The following is a 25,898-nucleotide window of genomic DNA, read 5'->3' as shown; positions in this document are numbered from 1 at the left end:
ACATTATGAGTGAGGAAATCTGAACTTTATTGTGATTGAGTATTTTCCCAAAGACACACAGCCTGAAAATGGTAGAGCTAGTATTTTTACCACATCTGACTTGTAAGTCTGTGTTTCCCTCCCTCTTCACACTGCCTAATGTATAGAATACAGCCTGTTCAACTGGCATGCTTCAATGTCTCCTTGGATTGGTTACACTGTGTGTGTGTCTGGGGGGAGCTGGTATGTACTGTGGGGAAAAATCAGCAGAACAACAGGTTCTTACTCTGCAAGGGTGAACAATACAAGCAGGCCTAAAACAAATGATTGCTCAAATTGCTTTTTGCTTGTTTCTACACTTCCTCAATCACTCTTTAGAGATTTTATGTTCTAGCTTGAATCTAAAAGTCACAAGATTCAACACTGCTGTTGTAGGTTGTTCTTCCAAAAACCAAATTCATTGCCATCGAGTCAATTCTGACTCACAGAAGCCCCATAGGACAGAGTAGAACTGCCCTGTAGGGTTTCCAAGGCTGTAAATCTTTATAGAAGCAGACTGCCACATCTTTCTCTTGTGGAGTGGCTGGTGGGTTCAAAAGTCCGATCTTTCAGTTAGCAGCCAAGTGCTTTAACTTCTGTGCCACGAGGTTGTTCTTAGGAATTTAAAAAATGGAGAATGACCCTAGTTGCCAGTCACACAGGGACTTAGGTCCAAAATAAAATTTTTGTTTTTATAGATACTAGAAATTCTGATAGCTAATGTAGCTTAAGGATTTACTTTGTGCTAAGCACTGCATTGGACACTTAACACTTATTATCTCATTTAAGCCTGATATCAGTTTTATAGGGAAGATATTATTTTATGCTCATTTTAGAAATATTAAAAAACTGAGGATAAGGTAGGGTAAGCAGCTTTCCCAAAATCATTCAGCAAGTAAGCAACAGAGCAAAGATTCAGACTTAGGCTGTCAACCCCCAAACGTATGCTTTAGCAAATGCCATATTCTGCATTTCAAGGAAAGAGAGCACCCATAACAGTCACCCATCATCTGACCAAGTTAATAATCACTCTTAGTATTTTAACATATTTTCTTCAATATTCATAAGTCCAAAGTTTTAATATGATTGAAATCACAAGTTTATATGTATTCTTATATATGATTTTTATCTTTGACACTGAACATTATATCATAATCATTTTCCCACATCATTAAAAATTCCCCAGAAGTAAAATTTTCATGGCTAAACAATAGTTCATGATATGGATGTGCCTTAATTTATTTAATCGTAACATTTAGGTTGTTTTCAATTTTTTACCATTACAAATATCACTACAGTGAACATCTTTAAATATAAATATTTGCTGCATTCCAAATTTTTTACCCTTAGGATAAGTTTCCATGAGTGGAATTATTGAATCAAAGGATCACTCATCATTATTGAATGCCTCCTCCTGCAAGGTATGTTTCCAGGAACACAGTGTCAACAAGACAGGCATGTTTCTTGCCCTCATGGAGTTTACATCCCAGTAGCAGAGCCAGGTAAAAACAGATCAACAAAGTATGATTTAACATAGTCATTAAGCAATGCAGAAACATCATGCAGAGTAGAAGATAAGAGTGACTGCACAGGAGGCAGTGCCAAGATGGTGGAATAAACAGATGCTTCCATCGAGCCCTCTTTACAACAAAGACCCGAAAAAACAAGTGAAACGAGTATATTTGTGACAAGCTGAGAGCCCTGAGCATCAAAGGCAAGCTTAGACAATAAACTGAGGGTCGGGAGAGGAAGAGGCCGTTCAGAAGCAGAGAGGAGTTACTGGACCTGAATTGCAGACAGCCCTCAGGCACCATACCTGGAGCAGCAGTGGTGGCAGCAGGCTGGTACTAGCTTTTGGCCGCAGTTTCCTTAGGGAGAAGCACCTAGCCACACAGCCCACTCACACCTCCGAAACCTGAGGAGAACGGTGCTCTCGGCAAAAGCTAAACACTTGCGTATATTTTACCGCACCCTGCCCTGCACCCCCAAGCTGGCTTCAGTGGCTAAATCCCTGGGCCTGAGATAGACCCTGGTGAGCACCTAGAGCCATCCTCCCACCCTTGGGAAGGAAAAAATTTGCAACTGTGAGAAAAAGATAATTTGCTAGCTCCATTAACTGGGGGAGCTCAGGACAGAAGCAACTCCTGTCCAGGCATAAACCGTCCGTGGACCTCGAGCACCCTTCCCTTCTGCATGGACCTGTCTAGGCCTATTTCAGGAGAATAGGCCCTTGTTGGCAAACTCCAACCATTTCAGCTGTGTGGTGGAGAGGCGGGTGTTTGACGTTTGACATTGCACTGCCTTTTAAACAAGGTCCTCACCTACGCGCATCAGGGACCTAAGGACTGGTAGCTCCACTCAGGTCACCCCGCCACCCGCGACAAGGGTCCAAAGATAACTGGTACCTCCCAGTCCTTACAACCAAAAACTTTGGGTGCCCATGGCCCCTCTGCAGAACCCACCCACCAGCATGCTCTAGGGAACAGGGACGCATCTTCCTCAGAGGCACTTGAAGGTCAGTTCTCAGCCCCCTGCCTTGTTCAGAGTGTGATCCCCTGCTTCAATCAGATACTGGTATATATGCCAATCACCCCTGCCCCTCTAAGGCTGTAGGACAGAGCCTGTACAACATACTTGATGAACAGCTACCTGGAAACCTGAGCTGAATTCATACAAGAAAAGTGAATGGACTCCTAGACTGATGTACCTGATAACAGCTCTAGCCAGCTGGGAACAGGACACCAGAGCTCCAAAGGTGAAAATAGTCAAGCTACCTCACTCAAGCAACCCCTCTGGATATACCAAAACAAAAGAAAGCAAGAAGCTACAACACAGTAAGCAACCATAAACTAATACAATAATTTATTGATGGGTCGGAGACAACAGTCAATATCAAGTCACATAAAGAAACAGACCATGATCACCTCAACAAGCTCTCAAAACAAAGAATCCAGGGATCTTCTAGATGAAAGTGCCTTCCTGGAATTACCAGAGCCAGAATACAAAAGTTTAATATACAGAACCCTTCAAGACATTAGGAAGAAAATGAGGCAATATGCATAACAAGCCAAGGAACACACAGATAAAGCAATTGAAGAAATTAGAAAGATTATTCATGAACATAATGAAAACTTTAATAAGCTTGAAAATTCATAAACAGACAGCAATCAGAAACTCAGAGGATTAACAATAAAATTACAGAATTAGATAACTCAAGAGAAAGTCAGAGTAGCAGAATTGAGCAAGTAGAAGCTAGAATTTCTGAACTCGAAGATAAATCACTTGACACTAATATATTTGAAGAAAAATCAGATAAAAGAATTTAAAAAAATGAAGAGACCTTAAGAATCACGTGGGACTCTATCAAGAGAAATAAACTACGAGTGATTGGAGTACCAGAACAGAGAGGGATAACAGAAAATTGTTGAAAATCCATTGGTAGGAAACTTCCCTGATATTGTGAAAGATGAGAAGGTACCTATCCAAGATGCTCGTCGAAATCCACGTAAGGTAGATCTTAAAAGAAAGTCTCCAAGACATATTATAATCAAGCTTGCCAAAACCAAATATAAAGAGAGAATTATAAGAGCAGCGAGGGATAAACAAAAAGTCACCTACAAAGGACAGCCAATAAGAATGAGCTCATACTACTTGGCAGAAACCATGCAGGCAAGAAGGCAATGGGATGACATATTTAAAAAATTGAAGGAAAAAAATTGCCTGCCAGGAATCCTATATCCATCAAAACTGTCTCTTAAATATGAAGGTGAAATTAAGACATTTCCGGATAAACACAAGTTGAGGGAATTCGTAAAAACCAAACCAAAACTACAAGAAATACTAAAGGGAGTTCTTTGGTTAGAAAATCAATAATATCAGGTATCAACCCAAGACTAAAACACCGGGCAGAGCAACCAGAATTCAGTCCCGACAGGGAAATCCAAAAACACAAAGCAAGATTTAAAAAAAAAAAAAAAAAAGCCCAACACAGGGTAACGACGATGTTATTATATAAAAGAAGACAACATGAAAATAATAAAGAGGGACTAAGAAATGTAATCATACACCTCCCATACAGAGAGGAAGATAAGCCTATATAAAGAAATAAAAGGTAGTTTTAAATTTAGAAAAATAGGGGTAAATAATAAGGTAACCACTAAAGAGATGAACTACCCTACTCATCAAAATAAAATACAAGGGAAAAATAAAGACTCAGCAGAAACAAAATCAACAACAACAAATATGAGGAAAGGACAATATATAAAGAAAATCTACTCAGCACATAAAATCAAGTGGGAAAAAAGAAACTGTCAATACACAAAAAAAAAGACATCAAAATGATAGCACTAAATCCATACCTATCCATAATTACCCTGAATGTCAATGAACTAAATGCACCAATAAAGAGACAGAGAGTGGCAGATTGGATTAAAAAACAAGATCCATCTATATGCTGCATACGAGAGACACATCTTAGACTTAGAGACACAAACAAACTAAAACTCAAAGGATGGAAAAAAATATATCAAGCAAACAACAATCAAAAAAGAGCAGAAGTGGCAATATTAATTTCTGACAAAATAGGCTTTAAAGTTAAATCCATCAGAAAGGATAAGGAAGGACACTATATAATGATTAAAGGGTCAATACACCAAGAAGATATAACCATATAAAATATTTATGCACTCAGTGACAGGGCTGCAAGATATGTAAAACAAACTCTATCAGCATTGAAAAGTGAGATAGACAGCTCCACAATAATAGTAGGAGACTTCAACACACCACTTTTGGTGAAGGACAGGACATCCAGAAAGACGCTCAATAAACACATGGAAGATCTAAATGCCACAATCAACCAACTTGGCCTCGTGGACATATACAGAACACTCCACCCAACAGCAACCAACTAAACTTTTTTTCTAGTGCACATGGAACATTCTCGAGAATATACCACATATTAGGCCATAAAGCAAGCCTTAGCAGAATCCAAAACATTGAAATATTACAAAGCATCTTCTCTGTCCATAAGGGCATAAAAGTGGAAATCAATAACAGGAAAATCAGGGAAAAGAAATCAAACACTTGAAAATTGAACGATACCCTGCTCAGAAAAGACTGGATTATAGAAGACATTAAGGATGGAATAAAGAAATTCATAGAATCCAATGAGAATGAAAACACTTTCTTTCAGAACTTTTGGGACACAGCAATAGCGTTGCTCAAGGGCCGATTTATATCAATAAATACACATATCCAAAAAGAAGGAAGGGCCAAAATCAAAGAATTATCCCTACAACTTGAACAAATAGAAAGAGAGCAACAAAAGAAACCCACAGGTACCAGGAGAAAACAAATAATAAAAATTAGAGCTGAACTAAATGAAATAGAAAACAGAAAAACAACTGATAAGAATTAACAAGACCAAAAGCTGATTTTTTGAAAAAATCAACAAAATTGATAAACCACTGGCCAAACTGACAAAAGAAAAACAGGAGAGAAAGCAAATAACTCAAATAAGAAATGAGATGGGCGATAGTACAATAGACCCAAATGAAATTAAAAGAATCATATCAGATTAAGATGAAAAACTATACTCAGATTTGAAAACCTAGAAGAAATGGATGAATTCCTAGAAACACACCACCTACCTAAACTAACACAAACAGAGGTAGAACAACTAAATAGACCCATAACAAAAGAAGAGATTGAAAAGGTAATCAAAAAACTCCCAACAAAAAGAAGCCCTGGTCTGGAAGGCTTCACTGCAGAGTTCTACCAAACTTTCAGAGAAGAGTTAACACCACTACTACTAAAGGAATTTCAGAGCATAGAAAAGGATGGAATACTACCAAACTCATTCTATGAAGCCACCATATCCCTGATACCAAAACCAGGTAAAGACACCACAAGAAAAGGAAATTATAGACCTATATCCCTCATGAATGTAGACGCAAAAATCTTCAACAAAATTCTAGCCAATAGAATTCAACAACATATCAAAAAAATAATTCACCATGACCGAGTGGGATTTATACCAGGTATGTAGGCCAAACTGGGAGGCCTTACTTTACCTGATTTTAGAACCTATTAGTAGTCAATACAGCCTGGTACTGGTACAACAACAGATACATGGACCAATGGAACAGAATTGAGAATCCATCCACATATGAGCAGTTGATATTTGATAAAGGCCCCAAAACAGTTAAATAGGGAAAAGACAGCCTTTTTTACAAATGGTACTGGCATAACTGGATAAAAACCATCTGCAAAAAAATGAAACAAGGCCCATACCTCATTCCATGCACAAAAACTAACTCAAAATGGATCAAAGACCTAAATATAAAATCTAAAACGATAAAGATCATGGAAGAAAAAATAGGGACAACGTTAGGAGCCCTAATACATGGCATAAATAGTATACAAAACATTGTAAAGAATGTAGAAGAAAAACTAGATAACTGGGGGCTCCTAAAAATCAAACACCTGTGCTCATCCAAAGACTTTACCAAAAGAATAAAAAGACTACCTACAGACTGGGAAAAATTTTTGAGCTATGACATTTCTGATCAGCACCTGATCTCTAAAATCTACATGATACTGCAAAAACTCAACTGCAAAAAGACAAATAACCCAATTAAAAAATGGGCAAAAGATATGAATAGACACTTCACTAAAGAAGACATTCAGGTAGCTAACAGATACATGAGGAAATGCTCACGATCATTAGCCATTAGAGAAATGCAGATCAAAACTACAATGAGATTTCATCTCACTCCAACAAGGCTGGCATTAATCCAAAAAACACAAAATGATAAATCTTCGAGAGGCTGTGGAGAGATTGGAACACTTCTACACTGCTGGTGGGAATGTCAAATGGTACAACCACCCTGGAAATTGATTTGGCCCTTCCTTAAAAACCTAGAAATAAAACAACCATATGATCCAGCAATCCCACTCCTTGCAATATATCCTAGAGGAATAAGAGCCTTTATACAAGCAGATATATGCACATCCATGTTTATTGAACACTGTTTACAATAGCAAAAAGATGGAAGCAACCAAGTGCCCATCAATGGATGAATGGATAAATAAATTATGGTATATTCACACAATGGAATACTATGCATCGATAAAGAACAGTGAGGAATCTGTGAAACATTTCATAACATGGAGGAACCTGTAAGGCATTATGCTGAGTGAAATTAGTCAGTTGTAAAAGGACAGATATTGTATAAGACCACTATTATAAGATATTGAGAAATAGTTTAAACTGAGAAGAACACATTCTTTTGTGGTTATGAGGGTGGGGGTGAGGGGTATTCACTAATTAGACAGTAGATAAGAACTACTTTATGTGAAGGGAAAGACAGTACACATTACAGGGAGGTCAGCACAACTGGACTAAACCAAAAGCAAAGAAGTTTCCTGAATAAACTGAATGCTTCGAAGGCCAGCGTAGCAGGGGCAGGGGTCTGGAGACCATGGTTTCAGGGGGCATCTAAGTCAATTGGCATAATAAAATCTATCAAGAAAACATTCTGCATCCCACTTTGAAGAGTGGCATCTGGGATCTTAAACGCTAGCAAGCAGCCATCTAAGATGCATCAATTGGTCTCAACCCACCTGGATCAAAGGAGAATGAAGAACACCAAGGACACAAGGCGATTTTGAGCCCAAGAGACAGAAAGGGCCACATGAACCAGAGACTACATCATCCTGAGACCAGAAGAACATGATGGTGCCTGGCTACAACTGATGACTGCCCTGACAGGGAACCCCTGAGGGATCAGGAGAGCAGTGGGATGCAGACCCCAAATTCTCATAAGACCAGACTGAATGGTCTGACTGAGAGTAGAGGGGCCCTGGTGGTTATGGCCCCCAGACCTTCTGTTGCCCCAGGACAGGAACCATTCCCGAAGCCAACTCTTCAGACATGGATTGGACTGGATGATGGGTTGGAGAGGGATGCTAGTGAGGAGTGAGCTTCTTGGATCAGGTGGCTGCTTGAGACTATGTTGGTATCTCCTGCCTGGAAGGGAGATGAGAGGGTGGAGGGGGTTAGAAGCTGGTGAGATGGACACGAAAAGAGAGAGTGGAAGGAAAGAGCAGCCTGTGTCATTGGGGAGAGAGTAATTGGGAGTGTGTAGCAGGGTATATATGGGTTTTTGTGTGAGAGACTGACTTGATTTGTAAAATTTCACTTAAAGATCACGATGGTAATGAGTGAAACAGAGACTAAAAAAACAATAGATAAAATCAGGTAAATCAGAAGTTGATTCTTTGAAAATATTTAAAAAAATTGATAAATCTTTAGCTGGTTAGACAAAAAACAAAGAAGATGCAGATAACTAAAATCAGAAATGAAAGTGGGGTCATTATTATTGACTCTAAAGAAATAAAGTTTATGAAAGATACTATAAAAAATGGACATCATTAAATTAAATAATCTATTTGACAAATTCCTAGAAACACATAATGAGTTGACTCAAGAAGAAATAAGAAATCTCAACAGACCCATAACAACTGAAGAAATTGAATCAGCAATCAAAACACTCCCCCAAAACAAAAGCCCTGGACCAGATGGTTTCACTAGGCAAGTCTTCCAAACATTTAAAGAACAGATGACACCAGTCCTTCTTAAACTCCTCAAAAAAAAAAAAAAAGAGAGAATACGCCCTAGTTCATTATTTGAGGCCAGCATTACCCTAACACCAAAGACATCACAAGAAAAGTACAGACTAATATCCTTTGTGAATATAAATGTAAAAATCCTCAATAAAATACTAGCAAACCAAATCCAATAGTATATTACAAAGTTTATACACCACAACCAAGTGGGATTTATTCCAAGAATGCAAGGGTGGTTCAATATAAAAAAATTCAGTTGATGTAATATAACCACATTAGTGGAATGAACGATCATCTTGATACAGAAAAGGTACTTGACAAAATGCAGCACTCTTTTATGATAAAAACACTCAACAAGCTAGGAATAGAAGGAAAACTCCTTGATGTGATACAGGGCATTTATGAATAACCCACAGCTGACATTACACGCAGTGGCAAAAGATTGAAAACTGTCCCCCTAAGGTCAGGAACAAGGTAAGGATGCCCACTTTCACCACCGTTATTCACATTGTACTGGAAGCCCTAACCAGGAAAAATCAGGCAAGAAAAAGAAAAGAGATCCAAATCAGAAAGGAGGAAGTAAAACTATCTCTATTTGCAAATGACATGATCTATACACAGAAAATCCCAAACAATCATCAAGAAAGCTACTAGAGTTAATAAATAAATTCAGCAGGTCACATGGTACAAGACTAACATTCAAAAATCAGCAGTGTTTCTATACACCAGCAATGAATATTCTAAAAAGGAAATTAAGAAATTCCATTTATAATAGCATCTAAAACACTAAAATACCTAGGAATAAATTTAATCAGGGAGATGAAAGACTTGTACACTGAAAACTGAAAAATATTGCTGAAATAAATTAGTGAAGACTTAAAATAAATGAAAAGACACACCATGTTCATTGATTGGAAGACTTAATATTGTTAAGATGTCAGTACTACCTGAAGAAAATCTATAGATTCAACAAAATCCCTATCAAAATTCCAAACAGCCTTTTTTGCATAAATGGAAATGCCAACCTTTAAATTCGTATGGAATTGCAAGGGACCCCAAATAGCCAAAGCAATATTGAAAAAGGACAAAGTAAGAGGACACTCACATCCCAATTTTGAAATTGTTGTAAAAAGCTACAGTAATCAAAACAGTATCTATGGTGGCGTAGTGGTTAAGTGCTATGGCTGCTAACCAAAGGGTCAGCAGTTCGAATCCGCCAGGCGCTCCTTGGAAACTCTATGGGGCAGTTCAAAACAGTGTGATAAGTGTAGTGTAAGAATAGACATATAGACCAATGGAATAGAATAAATAAATCCATACATCTATGACCCATTGATATTTGAGAAGTGTACCAAGTCCATTCAATTGGGAAAGAATAGGCTTCAAAAAATTCTGCTGGGACAAGTGGATCTCCACATGCAAAAGAATGAAGTTGAACCCATACTTCACATCACAAACAAAAATTAACTCAAAATGGATCAACAACTTAAATGTAAGGACTAAAACCATAAAACAAGAAAACTTAGGGGTACAGCTTCAGGACCCAGTTTTCTACAATGGAATCTTAGATACGACAGAAAAGCATTAGCAATAAAAGGCAAAATAGATAAATAAGACTTTACCAAAATTAAGAACTTCTGCACATCAAAGGACTTTGCCAGGAAAACAAAGATGCAACCTACAGAATGGGAGAAAATATTTGGTAACTACATATCTGATAAGTGTTTAATGTCTAGAATATATAAAGAACTAAACAACAGTAACACAAACAACTCAATTTAAAAATGGGCAAATGACTTGAATAGACATTTCATCAAAGAAGACATGCAAATGGCCAATAAGCACAGGAAAAGATGTTCAACATCAACAGTCACTAGGAAAATGCAAATCAAAACCACGAGATATCACTTCATACCCACTAGGATGGCTATCAGAAAATGGAAAATAATAACTGTTAGCATGTATATGGAGAAATTGGAACCCTCATATATTACTACTGGGAATGCACAATGGTACAGCTACTGTGGAAAACAATTTGGTGATTCCTCAAAAATTTAAACATAGACTTACTATATGATCCAGGAGTTCCACTCCTATGTATATTACCAAATATTTTAAAGTAGGACTCAAAGGGATACTTGTACACCAACATTTTTTAAAGTGTTATTCACAATAGCCAAAAGGTGGAAACAACCCAAGTGTTCATCAACAGATGAATGGATACACAAAATGTGGTATGTCAATACAAGGGACTATTACTCAGCCATAAAGAGAAATGAAGTTCTGATACATAATATGTCATGGATAAACCTTGAAAACATCATGCTGAGTGAAATAATTGTAAAAAATATTGTAACAAAGGACCAAAAAAAAAAAAAAAAACTCCAGTGCCGTTGAGTCGATTCCGACTCATAGCGACCCTATAAGACAGAGTAGAACTGCCCCATAGAATTTCCAAGGAGCGCCTGGAGGATTTGAACTGCCAGATATTACATAATCCTACTTAAATAAAATGTAATAATCATATGCATAGAGGCCAGAGTTTATTAGCAGTTACCATAGGCCAGGAGGAAGGGGAAATGGGCATTGTTGCTTAAGAGGTACTGAATTTCTCTTTACGGTGATGAAAAACATTTGGAAATGGATTGTGGTGATGCTCAAACAACATGGTGAGTGTAATTAATGCCACTGAATTGTGTACTTAAAAATGATTAAAATGACAAATGCTTGATGTATACTTTTTTACCAAGAGGGAAAAAAGATAAAAAAAGAGTGACTTGGAGAGGAGGGGCTGTTTTAGATACGGGTTAGAGAAGACCTTTCTGAAGAAGTGACTCTTGAGCAAAGGCCTGAACAAAGTGAGGGAGTGAGGCATGCAACCACCTGACAGAAAAAATTCCAGGCAGAGAGTCGCATTGGGTGATGGTTAACAGCACAAATTCTAAAACCAGATTGCCGGGATTTAAATCTTTGTTTGACCATTTACTAGCTGTGTGACCTTGGGCAAATAATCTCTCTGGGCCTCAGTTGTTCCAACTGTAAAATGGGAATGAAAATAATAATACCTACCCCATGAAAATTAAGTGAATTAGTCTTTGTAAAATGTTTATAACAGTGGCACTTAGAAATATTTTATATTTGTGTTTATAAAATAAAAGAGGTAAATAAAAAAGGAAATACAGGTCCAAAGTTCTGAAGAGAGCCTTGCTTATATTACAGACAGCTTGGTGGGTTTTTAAGGCTCTTGATACATATTGCTAAGTTCTCACCCCATTTTTTTTTTAACCAAAAAGTCCATACTACAAACTCCTTAAAGCCTCTATTGAACTGATAGTTGGAAAACTAGCACCACAAAAGAGACAAGATGGGGTCTTGGGCCCTTTAGAGTCAATCACATGCCTCGTTCCAGAACACAAGGTAGACATTCAACTCAGCAAATATTAACAAAAATTTTTCTTTTTGCTGGGGGAGATGAGCTAGACTCAGGCTCTGTCCAGAAGGTGAATCTCTCTCCTCAGCACAGGCAACTGCAGCCCTCCTCCCTCCCCTGCCCCAAAAGCTTTCCAGTGAATAAAGCTTCCCTAACTCACTGGGTAAATAGGCCTCACTGGGCTATAACCAAGGCGTCAACAGGGCTGTGTTCCTTTCTGGGGGCTCTAGGGGAGAGTCTGTTTCCTGGCCTTTTCCAGTTCTAGAAGCAATACACTTACCCTTCCTACATCTTCAAAGACAGCAATGGTGCATTTCTCTGTGCCCTTCTTCCGTAGCCATATCATCCTCTGACTAGTTCTGTTCTTCTGCCTCTCTCTTCCACTTTTAAAGACCCTTGAGATTATAGTAGGCCAACTCAGATAATCCAGGATGATCTCCCCATTTTAAATCAGTTTGTTAGCAACCTTAAATTCCATCTGCCAAGTCCCTTTTGTCTTGTAACATATGTACAAGTTCTGGGAATTAGGATATGAACATCTTTGGGGGGGCACTATTCTGCCTACCACACTGGGGTTAACTTTCTATAAGTATTTTCCTCCAATTTCTATCGGGTGAGAGCAGAAACAAGCTCAGTGAAGCGACTTGCCTGGGATCACGATGCTAGAAAGTGTCAGAGTTAATGCTTCTGACCCATGTCCTGAGCCCTGTGGAACAAAAAGAAAGCATCTGTCAGCTTGCTTATGCTACTAGGGGTGCCTCACTGGGCCAGCTTCAATTCAACTATAGACTACTTTTAATGGTATCTACTTATAAGCCTGCTCTTCCCCGTGCTGACAGTGGTAGTGGATAGTAACAGTAGTAGTAGTAGATATTTAACAAAGTGGTGACTCTTTCCCCTTATACTACCCTGGGGAGTTCAGAGGCAGTTGTCTGCCAACCCTTGACAAGATTCAGGACTGATGTTTTCCATTTCCTTTTCTGACAGGATGTGGTGAGAGACCCATTTTTGAGGAAGGAGTTAAGTATTCCAGAATCATAGAGGGGGTGGAGGCTGGGATTGGTGAGTTTCCATGGCTGGTGAGTATTCAGGCAGGAAATCAACATTTCTGTGGTGGTGCAATCCTGAACAAGTGGTGGATTCTAACTGCTGCTCATTGCTTTCATTATGAGGAACTATCGTAAGTACTCAAAAGCACACCTTTATTTAACTTTGTCCACTCCCATGCCACTCTCAGACACAATCAGACCCGATGGCTGAGGGGGAATCCTCGGACTGTTCAGTCCCAAGTCAGACAAGAAATTCTGGTGACTCCCACCCATTTACTCCAGCCCCGAAGTTGGGGGGTGGGCAGTCAGTGAACTGGAGACTGGCACATTCTCTGTGCCCCTCATTGGCTATATGGCTTCCCTCAAGTTACACACTGTCCTCTCCAGGAACACTTGTGGCTTGGTGCAGACAAAGAGCTTGGTCAACCAGCCTCTCCTAGGGCATTCATAGTCTTCTAGGAGAAAATTATCCTAATTCTGGAAATCTGGTTTCTTAGGCCATCCGACCCCTTATTTCACCAGACCAGAGTATTCTCTGTACTCCAGAAGGTGGTTGGATAGTTCAGCATTTATTGATCACTAATCATGTACCAGGGACTCTGCTAAGAATATTTACCTATGTTTATTCATTTAATAATCTTACAATGACCCTCTGTGGCAGGTAGAATTAATAACTCCATTTTATAGATAAGGAAACTGAGGTCCAAAAATGTTGAATAACTCAGCTCAGCTACACAAGTAGTAGAGACCAGATTTAAATTCTAGCTCCAGAGCTTATGCTTTCCACTACACCACCTTTATAAACTTTGAAGATAACAGAGACTGACTTTAAAGAGTTCATAAAAAAATCTTGGGAAAGAGCCTCATCATGGCATAACCAAGAAACATTGTTGGACGTGCTTCCATAGGATATTTAAGAAATGGCTATTGGAAAGTTCCTGGCCATTCTCCCTGGTTGTGGGGCCTGAGTGCTGACTTACTACTGAAGATTCTTTCTGCTTAATCAGTGTCAGGACTATGTTAAATTCTGCTCCTAGGTCACTAAATTGTTGGTAAACCAATTGATATGATATGGGTATAATAATACCTATTTGAAAGCTAGTTTGGTCTGTGCCATGTGATCTTTTCTGGACCCTTCAAATTGTCCAGAGTAAAGGCAGCGTTTACTTTATCAGGTAGGAGTATTTCATCCATGTCTCTGGGACCCATGATGGAATAGACTTGTAGCCATGATTCGCTTCACTGGCTATTATGTCCTCCTTCTCTAACTCTTTAAATTCTCACATCTGTTGAGTGACAGCCCCAGCAGAACCAGTCCCAAAGGTGCCTAGAACTATATGCGATTTAGGATTTTCTGGAATAGCAAATTCTTCCCACTTTGTGACTTTCCCTTTCCTCCCATTCCCAATCTTTACCATTAGTCCAGTAGAACTGAGTGTTGTGGCGGGGACCAACGACTTAACCAATCCATATAAGGAAATCAAGGGGGTCACGAAAATAATTCTTCACAAGGATTTTAAAAAAGTCAACATGGACAATGATGTCGCCTTGCTCCTGGTGGATTCACCCATCACCTTCAGTGACCAGAAAATACCCATCTGCTTGCCCAGGCAACCCATCCCCTCCACCTGGCATCAATGCTGGGTGGCAGGATGGGGACAGACCAACACTGGTATGGGACTCCTCAGAATCTCCTGAGAGCTGCTGGGGGAAAAGCCACATATAGGTGGCTGCGGATGGGCCATTACATCCGAAGAAGAAGGGGAGGAGGATGAAAAGGAGAGAAAATGGAGGAAGGAGGGAGGAGAAAAGGACTTTGCATTGGATCAAATTCCTGCACTGTAGAGTCTCATAGAGGCCTAATCTAACCTCTTCCAAGTGCCAAGGAAACATCTTCCAAAGGCTACAAACTGAGATGCTACAAACTCAGATCCAGTCCCCAGCTGTGGTTTTATTCAGTCAATACAGGGTAGTTTTGTTTATATTTGAATTGAAATATCTGTTGGCAGTGCACGCACTCTCCAGTTCACCAGAGGCCCCTTCTAATCTTTATTCTCTAACATCTCCCTTGATTCACACACTGGTGTTTCATGCCTGGCCCCTACAGCCCTAGACTTTTGACAGTCCTAGAGTGTAGCTCTGTAATTCTTAGAAATGAATCTTAGAAATGAATCAATGTTGTTACTTGTTACTTGTTATTACTAGGCCAAAGTAGCAGAAAGCATTTTGGGACAGAAAGATATGATAAAGCCCCAGCTTGACTGTCCCGAAAGAAAATCTGACAAAACCCACAGCACATAGGTTGGGGAGAGGATGGGGAACAACATAGCAATGTCTGAAGCCTAAACAGGACTCTGGATCCACAGGGATGCTTCATAACAAGCTAGAGACTCCAAAATTGTGGGTGTTTCAAGAGCTTAGCAATCAGAGGAAAATGGGTGGAACATTCATTCTGAACTGTAGGCACTACTTAGAAGTGGAGGGGTAGGCAGGTAAGGTGTCCAAAAGGGTAAAAATATTTAATGAGAAGAAGAATTGTGAAATATTTGTGTAGTTAGAGTAGATGAGATGGAGAGAAACACTTACAAATTACTGGAGCCTGGCAGACCAGAAAGGACCTAGAGAAAATTCCCTCCAAAGACTTTTAGTCAACTCACTCTTGTTGGGGATTCTGAAACTTTTTCACTGCCCTTTTTTTTTTTTTAACTGTTAAATCCAACTTTCAGTGGCTCTGTGTAAGAGAAGTGCCAAACTCATATAATAAGAGTAGCTATAAGCAAATATATGTGAAAAGGTAGAATTGTGCTCAGAAATGGTCAATCACCAGTTTTAAGGGGAAGTCAAGTCAATAGGGCTCGTTAGAGTCAATCTGAAAGTTTTCTTGGAAGTAGGAATAAAATTTTGAATGAGAGGCATAATTCAAACAAGTGGGGGATTGTTTGGAAAAGCCTGGAGTGGGAAGTATGTAACCTGTGGTTAGGGGTAAGGGGTTGTGAAGAAGAAGGAAGGCCTGGAAGGTGGGCAGGGTGACAGGTGGGACATGGAGGTACACAGGATTGGTTTAGGGGAGAGTCAGTTGGGCCCTGCTGAATGGTGGCTTTTCTAATATGCTTTCTCTGCTGGCCAGATGACAAAAATTCTATGACAACTGACCTGATGAAAGTGCCAATGATCATCATGGATTGGGAGGAATGTTCAAAGAAGTTTCCAAAACTTACCAAAAATATGCTGTGTGCTGGATACAAGAATGAGAGCTATGATGCCTGCCAGGTAACTAGAGTACCCGTCCCTCACCTAGCATGCTCCCACTCCATCAGGGCTGCTAAAGTAATAAGATTCTATTTCCTCTGGGAATAATTAAGAGTTTAAAAAATATGTAGGGCCACAGGAATGAGGAAATAGATCTCAGAGCCTCTGGATATTTATCAGGTGAACAGCACCCTAGGAGCACGGCTACACCGTGAGTGAGTGCACAGCAACCCTGCATAAATATTTCTGGTCTTCTCCAGGCAGACCAGGTAAATAGGGCTCCAAGACTTTTTCTACTTCTTGGAATTCTAAAAAAACCAAAAGCCAATGAAGATTTGAGATCCATACAATGGATCATTTAAATTAATTTAGCAACCTTTCTTGAGTATCTACTGCATACTAGGCCTTGGGGATGCAGCCATGAATGAGATCAGGCTCCTCCTCTACAGAAGTCCACAGTTTTCTGGGTGGACAGTGAGCAAATAAACAACCTTAATATATTGGTAATGCAGGTTGGTCTCCTTGAACTAAACAGTCTTATATTTAACTTCTGTCTAATAAAATGAACATAAAAAATTTAAGAAGAAAAATATTTTTGATTGATGGCTGGGGAATAGAAAAAAACTCAGAAATTATCATCTTCTGACTCTAAGGATGAATGCTATTATTTGCCTGCAAAGCTCAAAGGTGCTTTCTTTGTCTTAGGAAGGGTCACCCTGATTAGTACACTTAGTACCTGCTGAAAGTTAGGTCTCTACTCATTGTCTGGGAAGTGAGTCTGTCTTCTCTTTAGGGGAAAACTATAAATGCTAATGATTCATTCACTGAGATGTTAAATATCCTGTAGAGTGATGTAAAGCCTGCCCCCATGGAAGGAGAGGGTATTTATCTACAATATTCTCTGTTACTGTTTAACGTGATAGTTTTCCCTGGTAGACTATGAGACAGAAGGGGTTTGGGGTGGGGAGTATTTGGATGCAGCTGGGGGTAGCGACGTAGAAGAGAATGAAGAAGAAGCTCTGAGGTAAGGAGTGAACACAGAAACATGCACCATACCTAGAAACAGTCATCATTCTGGATAATAATGTGAGGACCAAAAAGAGAGATAGAATCAATGTCATGTGAACCTTGCATTTTCTTCACATTCTAGACAATTTAAAATATTATAAAAAAGACAGTTGGGCCTTCTGGTTCCTAGCAAGAGAAATAGGACTATTTCTCCCTATTCTTGCCACCAAGTACAGCTAAAAGCCTTGGACATTATAGTTTAAAACAAAAAGAGACTTTGAAATGTGGACTGATTGGAGACTGGGACTTGAGTAACAACACAGTGGTGAGTTCCTTGGGTTTTCTTTTTGCCTCCTATATATCCCAGTCTGGATGTTGGAGAAGCCCAAGACCCAGAAATGAATGGGCACAGACAAAACAAACAAAAACAGCCTTGCTCTATTTTGCCGAAAAACATAGCCTAGCAGAAACTTTTTTGACAGTAAATGTTCTACTCTAGCAAAACACTAGGAAAAACTCACAGCCCCCTTTTCCCATCAGCAAAGGCCAAGTGAAGAGCCTAGATTTCCACCCTTGCCTTGAGGTAAAAAGGCATCCTTCCTCCTCCCTGGCAGGATGCTGTCAGAGGAGGTTAAGTGGAGAGCCAGAATTTTTGCCACCACTGGGGAGTCAGTATTTTCTACACTACCCAGTAGTGATAAACCATTCCTTCCTGCCACGGTGTCAGTGGAGGTCACCTGAGGAGTCTGAATATCCATCCTCATCCATCAGTAAACAGAGTCCCTCTTTCTCATGCCCTAGTTTCAGAGAAGGCCTGTTGAAACAGAAAATTTAAATGAGATCCAGAGTCTAATAATATAATACCCCAAATGCCTAGGATGTACCATACCTAGAATAAAGAGTTGCACTAGGGTACATAGATTCAAAAGGATAAGAAATAAATCTAAAATAAGAGCAAAGAATCATTGAGAGCCTAGGGTAAAAAGTGCAATTAAAATTTAACTCAAAATAGATCAGGAACTTGAGTGTAAATGTAAAATGTAAAAGTTTTAGGAAGAAAAACAAAATCTTTGGGACCTAGACCTAGGTAAAGCGTTCTTAGACTTGAAACCAAAAGCATGAGCCACGAAAAGGAAAAATTGATAGACTGGACCTCATCAAAATTTAAAACTTTTCTCTGTGAAAGACCCCATTAAGATGATGGCAAGACATGCTCTAGAGTAGGAGGAAATATTCAACAAAAGAACTGTATCTAGAATATATAAGGAACTCTCAAAACTCAACAGTTTAAAAAAAAAAAAAAGCAACCCAGTTAGAAAATGGGCAAAAGACATGAAGAGACATTTCACTGAAGAGGGTATATGGATGGCAACTAAGCACATGAAAGATGTGCAATATCATTAGCCATTAGAGAAATGCAAATTAAAACCACAGTGGAATATCACTACACATCTATAGGAATGGTTAAAATAAAAAATAATAATAATACCAAATGCTGGCAAGGATGTGGAGAAACTGAATCATTCATATATTGCTGGTGGGAATTTAAGATGGTACAACTGCTCTGGAGAATAATTTGGTCGTTTCTTAATAAACTAATCATGCCCTTGCCTTATGACCCAGCAATTGAACTCTTGGGCATTTATTCCAGAGAAATAAATGTTTGTGTTCATGCCAAACCTATACACAAATGTTCATAGCAGTTTTATTCATAATAGCCAAAAATAAGGTATAGCCATACCTTAGAATGCCGTTGTTGTTAGTTGCCATTGACTCCAACTCATGGCAATCATATGTATAACAGAATGAAATGTTGCCCAATCCGCACCAATACTAACCCATAATAAAACCTGTTGCCGTTGATTCAAGCCCGACTCATAGCAGCCTTATAAGACAGAGTAGAATTTTCCCATAGGGTTTCCAAGGAGCAGCTGGTGGATTCAAACTGCCAACCTTTTGGTTAGCAGCCAAGTTCTTAACCACTGTACCACCAGGGCACCAATACTACTCAGCAATAAAAAGGAACAAACTATTTATATACTTAATAAGCTGGATGAATATCCAGAGTCTTATGCTGAATGAAACAAACCAATTTGAAAATTTACATACTGTATGTCATGGATTGAACTGTGTCCCCCAAAAATGTGTGTCAACTTGGCTAGGTCATGATTCCAAGTATGTGTGGTTGTCCTCCATTTTGTGGTATGATGTATTTATCCAAAGTGTTGTAAATCCTGACCTCTATGATGTTGATGGGAACCCTGGTGGTACAGTGGTTAAGAGCTACGGATGCTAACCAAAAGGTTGGCAGTTCAAATCCACCAGCCACTCCTTGAAAACCCTATGGGGCAGTTCTACTCTGTCATATAGGGTCACTATGAGTCAGAATCGACTGGCCAGCAGTGGGTTTGGTTTGGTTTGTTTACGATGTTGCTGAGACAGGATTAGAGGCAGTTATGTTAATAAGGCAGGACTCAATCTACAGGATTAGGTTTATCTTGAGTCAATCTCTTTTGAGATATAAAAGAGAGAAGTGAATAGAGAGGAGAGGGACCTGCTACCACCAAGTAAGAAGAGCTGGGAGCAAAGCCTGTCCATCGGACCTGGGGTCCCTGCACAAAGAAAATCCTAGACCCAGGGGAAAATTAATGACAAGGTCTTTCCCTAAGATCCTACAGAAAGAGAAAGCCTTCCCCTAGAGCTGGTTCCCTGAATTTGTGCTTCTAGCCTCCTAGAATGTGAGAGAAAAAATTTCTGTTTGTTAAAGCCATTCACTTTTGGTATTTCTGTTGTAGTAGCACTAGATGACTAAGACACTCTGTGATTCCATTTACATACTATTCTTGAAATAACAATTACAGAAAAGTAGAGCAAACAAATTTGTTTGTTTGCCAATAAAGAAAAATTGTGTTTGGTTACCAGAGGTAAAGGTGGGGTTGAGATGGGAGTGATGTGTGTGTGTGGCTATAAAAGGGCAACATGAGGGATCCTTGTGGTTAATTGAAAACCCTATGGAGCACAGTTCTACTCTGACATAAAAGGGGTCACCATGAATCAGAATTGACTCCGTGGCAACTGGTTTTTTAAATATCTTGAATATATCACCCACAACAGCTTCAGGGAAGTCTAATTTCACTCCACAGAATCCTAGAATCACAGACTTTTAAAGTCAGAAAAGAATGTATAAAAACATTTAATCAAAACTCTTTTTTACCAATGAAAAAACAAACTCGGATAATTTATCTAATTATTTTAACCAATCATTCCCTTTGATATCTGAACAGATCAGAAACAGTATAAATAATTTTTATATTCACAATATTAAATACTTTCATCCTCTCCACTACCCTGCACTATGGGCTGGGCAGATCTTACTCTCCCATTTAGCAGATGAAAAAGCAGAAATTCAGAATTTAGGTGATTTGCCCAAAGTCAAACACCAGGCAGTAGGGGAGCCAGACTGGAAGTCAGGTCCTCTGTTTCTTCAAACCACCAAATTTGACAGGAGCGATCACATGATGCCTTTATCTCACAGTGGAGAACTTGAGAGCCTTTTGAGGATAGTATATTTCGCATCAGACAGGTCTTTGGCTACCAGCATTAGCCTTTGGGAGTGTTACAGAGTAACCATCTGTACTCTGATTAATGTAAAATTGAGAGATTTATTGAAAGTAAAGAGATAGCGCAAGCCAGAGATAGACTGAATCCATGCATTAGAACCCAGTAATCCAATATGGCAACTCAGCAGTGACATTTTATAAGACGGAAACAAAGGACATGAAATACAGTATTTGATTGGTAATTACAGGCTTAGATCATTGAAAGACATTATTCAATTGGTAATAGATCATTTTAAGGCAGGACTTCCTGTAGTGGAAGCTTATAAGGTGACGGGCTTAAAAGGATTTACAGGCATACCTTGTTTTATTGTTCTCCCCTTTATTGCACTTCGCAGATGCTGTGTTTTGGTGTTTTTTTTGTTTGTTTTTTATAAATTGAAGGTTTGTGGCAACCCTGTGTCAGGCAAGTCTATCAGTGCCATTTTTCCAACAGCATGTGCTCACTTCATGTCTCTGTGTCATGTTTTAGTAATTCTCGCAATATTTTGAACTTTTCATTATTATTATACCTGTTATGGTGATCTGTGATAAGTGATCTTTAATGTTTACTATTGTAATTGTTTTGGGGTGTCACAAACCAAGGCCATATAAGAGACAAACTTAATTGATAAATGTTGTGTGTGTTCTGACTGCTCCACTGACCGGTTGTTTCCCTGTCTCTCTCCCTCTCCTCTGGCCTCCCTATTCCCTGAGATACTTGGTTCCTTGGATGAGAGGCAGTGTAGCAGGTGGAAAGATCACGGATTTTGACATTGGAAAATATTGGGTTCCCACTTTGGCCCAGCAACTTTGAGCAAGCCTTGTATCTTCCATAAGTCACATTTTCCTTGTATTAAAATGAATGAAAGGAAACATTATATTTGTGTGGTACCTGGTAGGAACTCGATAAAAATTTTCTATATAAACAGGTAACCCTATTGAAGCCATAGGCCCAGGTGATTTCATCTTGGAGGGGCCTCACATTCAGAAAAGGCTCACTTGCCCTCTTGAAAACACCCACATGAGAGAATTAGAAATGAACTTCATTCTTCCCCATGTCTCTGCAAAAAAATTAGCAACACTTCATATATCCCTTTTTCTTTCTTCCCCAATTCTTTCACAGCCCTTTCCAAAGCTTAACATTTGGTAACACCCACAAATCAGTCTCCAGTCTTCCCTCAGCCTGAGCAACATTTACACTCTCTTCCTGCCCCCATCACCCTATTCTGCAAGTCCTTCCCCCTCTTTTTTTTCTCTCAAGTCCTAGCCTATCCACTGCCCATACTTTAATTCTATACTCCCACAACTCTTGAAGCCAGCCTGACAGAGACAGACTTCTCTCAGAGGGCCTAAACAGGGATGGGGATTGGCTGGGATAAGAGTAGGAATTGGCTGGTATAGGGATGGGGATTGGCTGGAATAGGGGTGCAGATTGGTTGGGGTAGGGATGAGGGTAGGCTGGGATGGGGTGGGGGTTGGCTGGAGTAGGGGTGGGATTGGCTAGATTAGGGGTAGAGATTGGCTGGGATAAGAGTGGGGATTTGTCCACAATTTCAAGATTCCCTTTGACAGCCTGGAGTGAAGTGAGTCTGCAAATTATCTTCCATTAATAAGTTGTTCCCTGCCTAAAATGGAGAGTTCAACATGTGACTCCCTACTGACCTGTGTTCTCTGCCTACAGGGTGACAGTGGGGGTCCTCTAGTCTGTACCCCAGGGCCTGGCAAGAAGTGGTACCAGGTAGGCATCATCAGCTGGGGAAAGAGCTGTGGACATAAGAACATTCCAGGAATATACACTTGGTTAGTTAAATACGACCTCTGGATCAAGAATGTGACTGAAATGGAAGGAAGGCCCTTTATTGCTGAGGAAATGAGAGCCCCTCCCAAACAGAAACTAAGGAGTTCCCAGGCCTCAGAATTCTCAGAGCCAAGCAGCCCCAAATTCTGGCTCCTGCTCTGCCTTCTGCCCTACATGCTGTTCTGGCCCATTTTTAACTGTTAATAAAACAGAGGTTTACTCATTAAGCAAAGGAGGATGTGTGAGAATGTGCCACCAGCAAAGAGACTGGCTTGAGACAAAAACTAAGTGGTAGGAACTGAGGTAGATAGCAGGAAGAGAGAAACCAGGATGGGACCAGAAAGACAGGCTGGAGCCCTGGTTTGGGAGCTGGGCTTTGTGCCCCTGTATTAGTCACATCATAGCGAAACACCAGACTAACACTCTGCTAGAAATAAAAATAAGAGTTTTATTGAAGGATAAAAAGTTTTGTGAAACTGGGAGAGACACAAGAATCCAGGCAAGATAGTGCAGGCTTCCAAATTGCAGGAAGAACAGTGAAGTTTTTATTAGGTGGAGTAAACAAAGACTTCATGCTGGCAGGCACCAGGGCTTCAGAAAGGAGGGAGAAAAGTTACAAGGGGGGTTGTTAAACTATGACCTCTCTTTACATCAATGTCCAACTTAATATTTATCTCTTTACATCAATGTCCAACTTAATATTTATCTCTAACTTCCAAGACATTTTTTTTAACATCAGCAAGTCTATTAGTTAACTTCCCAGGGAACAACTGCATCAGGTTTCTACGTGTTTGCTTTTTCGTCTTAAAGAAACAAGCTATGCTGCTACCTGAATTACGGATATTACAAAAAAAGTCAGTAGAGATGGAGTGAAGGTCTAAGTAAGTGAATAAAGTAGGGTTTGAGAGAGCTGGTGAATTACATTAAGCCTTGGTTAATTGGCTTTTACTTCATCTTGGTTACAGAGTTACAAAGCAATTGCAGATTTTCATCTTCTTCCATCTTCACTTAACATTATCAGTTCTGTTTTCTAACTTCATGTTGACCAAAGTTTTTTTTTTTTCCCCTAGGACAACCTGCATAAATATTCTTGACAAATATCTTTTAACAATCAATTCTTAGTACAAGCTAAAAAAATTCTGGTCCTTACTTCTTTTGTGTTATGAGCAGTTAAATTTTTACAAGAAGCTGAATTACCTCTTCAAAACAGTAGAGGCAGAGACTTTGGTCAGGCTGCTGTTAATTCAAAATGAAGTTTAATTTAGGACTGAAATTAGCCGTTTTATTTATGCCAAGCACCCCATAGTTTGGAATGCCCTTATACACTCTGGATTGTTTCCATTGCAAGTGACAGTAACTCAACCCAAACTGGCTAAAGTCAAAAAAGAATATTTATAGATGTACATAACAGAAAAAAACAGGGGTTGTATGATGGCTTTAGGGATGGCTGAGTACAGGGGCTCAGAAGATATTGAGAGGGACTATTTCTTGTTTGTGGCCATCACCTTTAAGAAGGGTTTACAAGTGGTAGCCATAATAACCACCTCCAGTTTACAACCACCATCTTAGCAGTCCAGGGGAAAGAGAGCTTTGTTCCTTATAACTCTGGCAAAAGTCTATGGTCTAGCTCTCATGACCCTTAAGCCCACAAGCCCAATCGCTGCACCAATCACTGTGGTACTTTCCTCACCTTGAACTGAGTCACATGCCCAACCTCCCAGGATCCAGCAAGGGGCCAGTCATCCAGAACCATGTGCACTGAGAGTAGTTGAAGGGTGGTCTTCCAAACAGAAACCAAGGTACTGTGAATAGAAAAGGGAGTATAGATGGTGGATATGTCTTTTAATTGTGGAAATTCTGGATGGATGATATACACTGAGTATGCCTAGCTAATGTGGGGAGTTTCTGATGAAATGACGGCCAGAGATTGCTGCTTTGGGATAGAATGGTAGAAAAAGGAGAACTTGAAAGCATTTTCTCTTACAATCTTCTTCTGAAAAAGTGTCAACTATGATGTAGGTCATGAGATAAGTCTCAAGCTTCCATTTAAAGCTTTGCATTTTCTAAATTCCCACTGCATCTTTACTGGAGGCACAGGGGATCCAATAGAGGTCAAACTGAGAGAAAACATGGCACTCAATATACTACTGAGAACTTACAGTGTTAGGCACTGTGGGAGATTGAGCCAAAGCCAGGACTCTTTGTTCTCCAGGAGCTTCTTGGCAAATGGTAATAACCCCACACTCAACGCACCTGTGATGGTTAATTTTATGGTGCCAACTTGGCTGGGTTATGGTGCCCAGTTGCTTAGTCAAACACTAATCTAGGTATTGCTGGACAGGCATTTTGTAGATGTGATTAACTTCTACAATTAGTTCGCTTTAACTAAAAGAGATTACTCTTGATAATTGCTGGTGGGCCTCATCCAATCAGTTAAGAACCTTAAGAGCAAAAACTGAAGTTTTCCAGAGAAGAAGGAATTCTGCCTCAAGGCTGTAATATAGAAATCCTGCCTGAGTTTCCAGCCTGTTGGACTGCCCTACAGACTTTACACTTGCCAGCCCCTATGATCATATAAGCCAACTCTCTCTGTCTATATATATGTGTGTGTGTGTGTGTGTGTGTATCCTATCAACTCTATTTCTCTAGAGAACCCCGGCTGAAATACCAACCAATTGAGTGCTACGAGTATAGGGCCACCTGAGAACCCCGCATAGTGCATAGTGGGCTATCACGATGGACTAGTGGAACACAGAAAGTTCCTCAGAAGAGCAGAACTTTGGAGGAAAATGAGCTAATGGCCTAAGTGAGGACTTCCCAAGCATAGAGAAGAGAGTAAATGAATGGCCAGCTGGAGATGAGTATTGTCAATTTGGCTCAAGGATAAACCAGGAGAGATGACTGGTAACAAGCTGAGTACTGTGGTAAAAGAGAAAAGACCCTTCTGCTCCAAAGGAGAGGACCCCCAAGGTGGAAAATTTAAAAAAGATGATGAAAAATGAGGTCCTGAGGAAAAGTTAAAGTTCCACAATACAAGGATGAAAAGAGAAGTCTGGATAAATCACTGTCCTCAAGGTAATTGTAATCATGAACACATCCTTAGTATTAACATGTGGGAG

At 39.7% G+C, this 25,898-nt stretch overlaps 1 protein-coding gene across 1 annotated transcript; it reads left to right on the top strand.

Annotated features, from left to right (window-relative positions):
* Positions 1 to 13,059: 13,059 nt before the first annotated feature.
* PRSS55 (serine protease 55) lies at positions 13,060 to 22,983 on the top strand (the record flags this gene model as incomplete). The annotated part of the gene is made up of 4 exons (XM_049865492.1): positions 13,060 to 13,256; positions 14,547 to 14,797; positions 16,253 to 16,395; positions 22,663 to 22,983. Coding segments are annotated over 4 exons (912 nt in total), but the record flags the coding sequence as incomplete, so codon positions are not given.
* Between the last annotated feature and the right edge of the window lie 2,915 nt (positions 22,984 to 25,898).

Source organism: Elephas maximus, chromosome 22 (genome assembly GCF_024166365.1).
Source record: "Elephas maximus indicus isolate mEleMax1 chromosome 22, mEleMax1 primary haplotype, whole genome shotgun sequence".
In the NCBI taxonomy this organism is placed as follows: domain Eukaryota; kingdom Metazoa; phylum Chordata; class Mammalia; order Proboscidea; family Elephantidae; genus Elephas; species Elephas maximus.
This window is presented reverse-complemented; position numbering and strand designations above follow the sequence as displayed.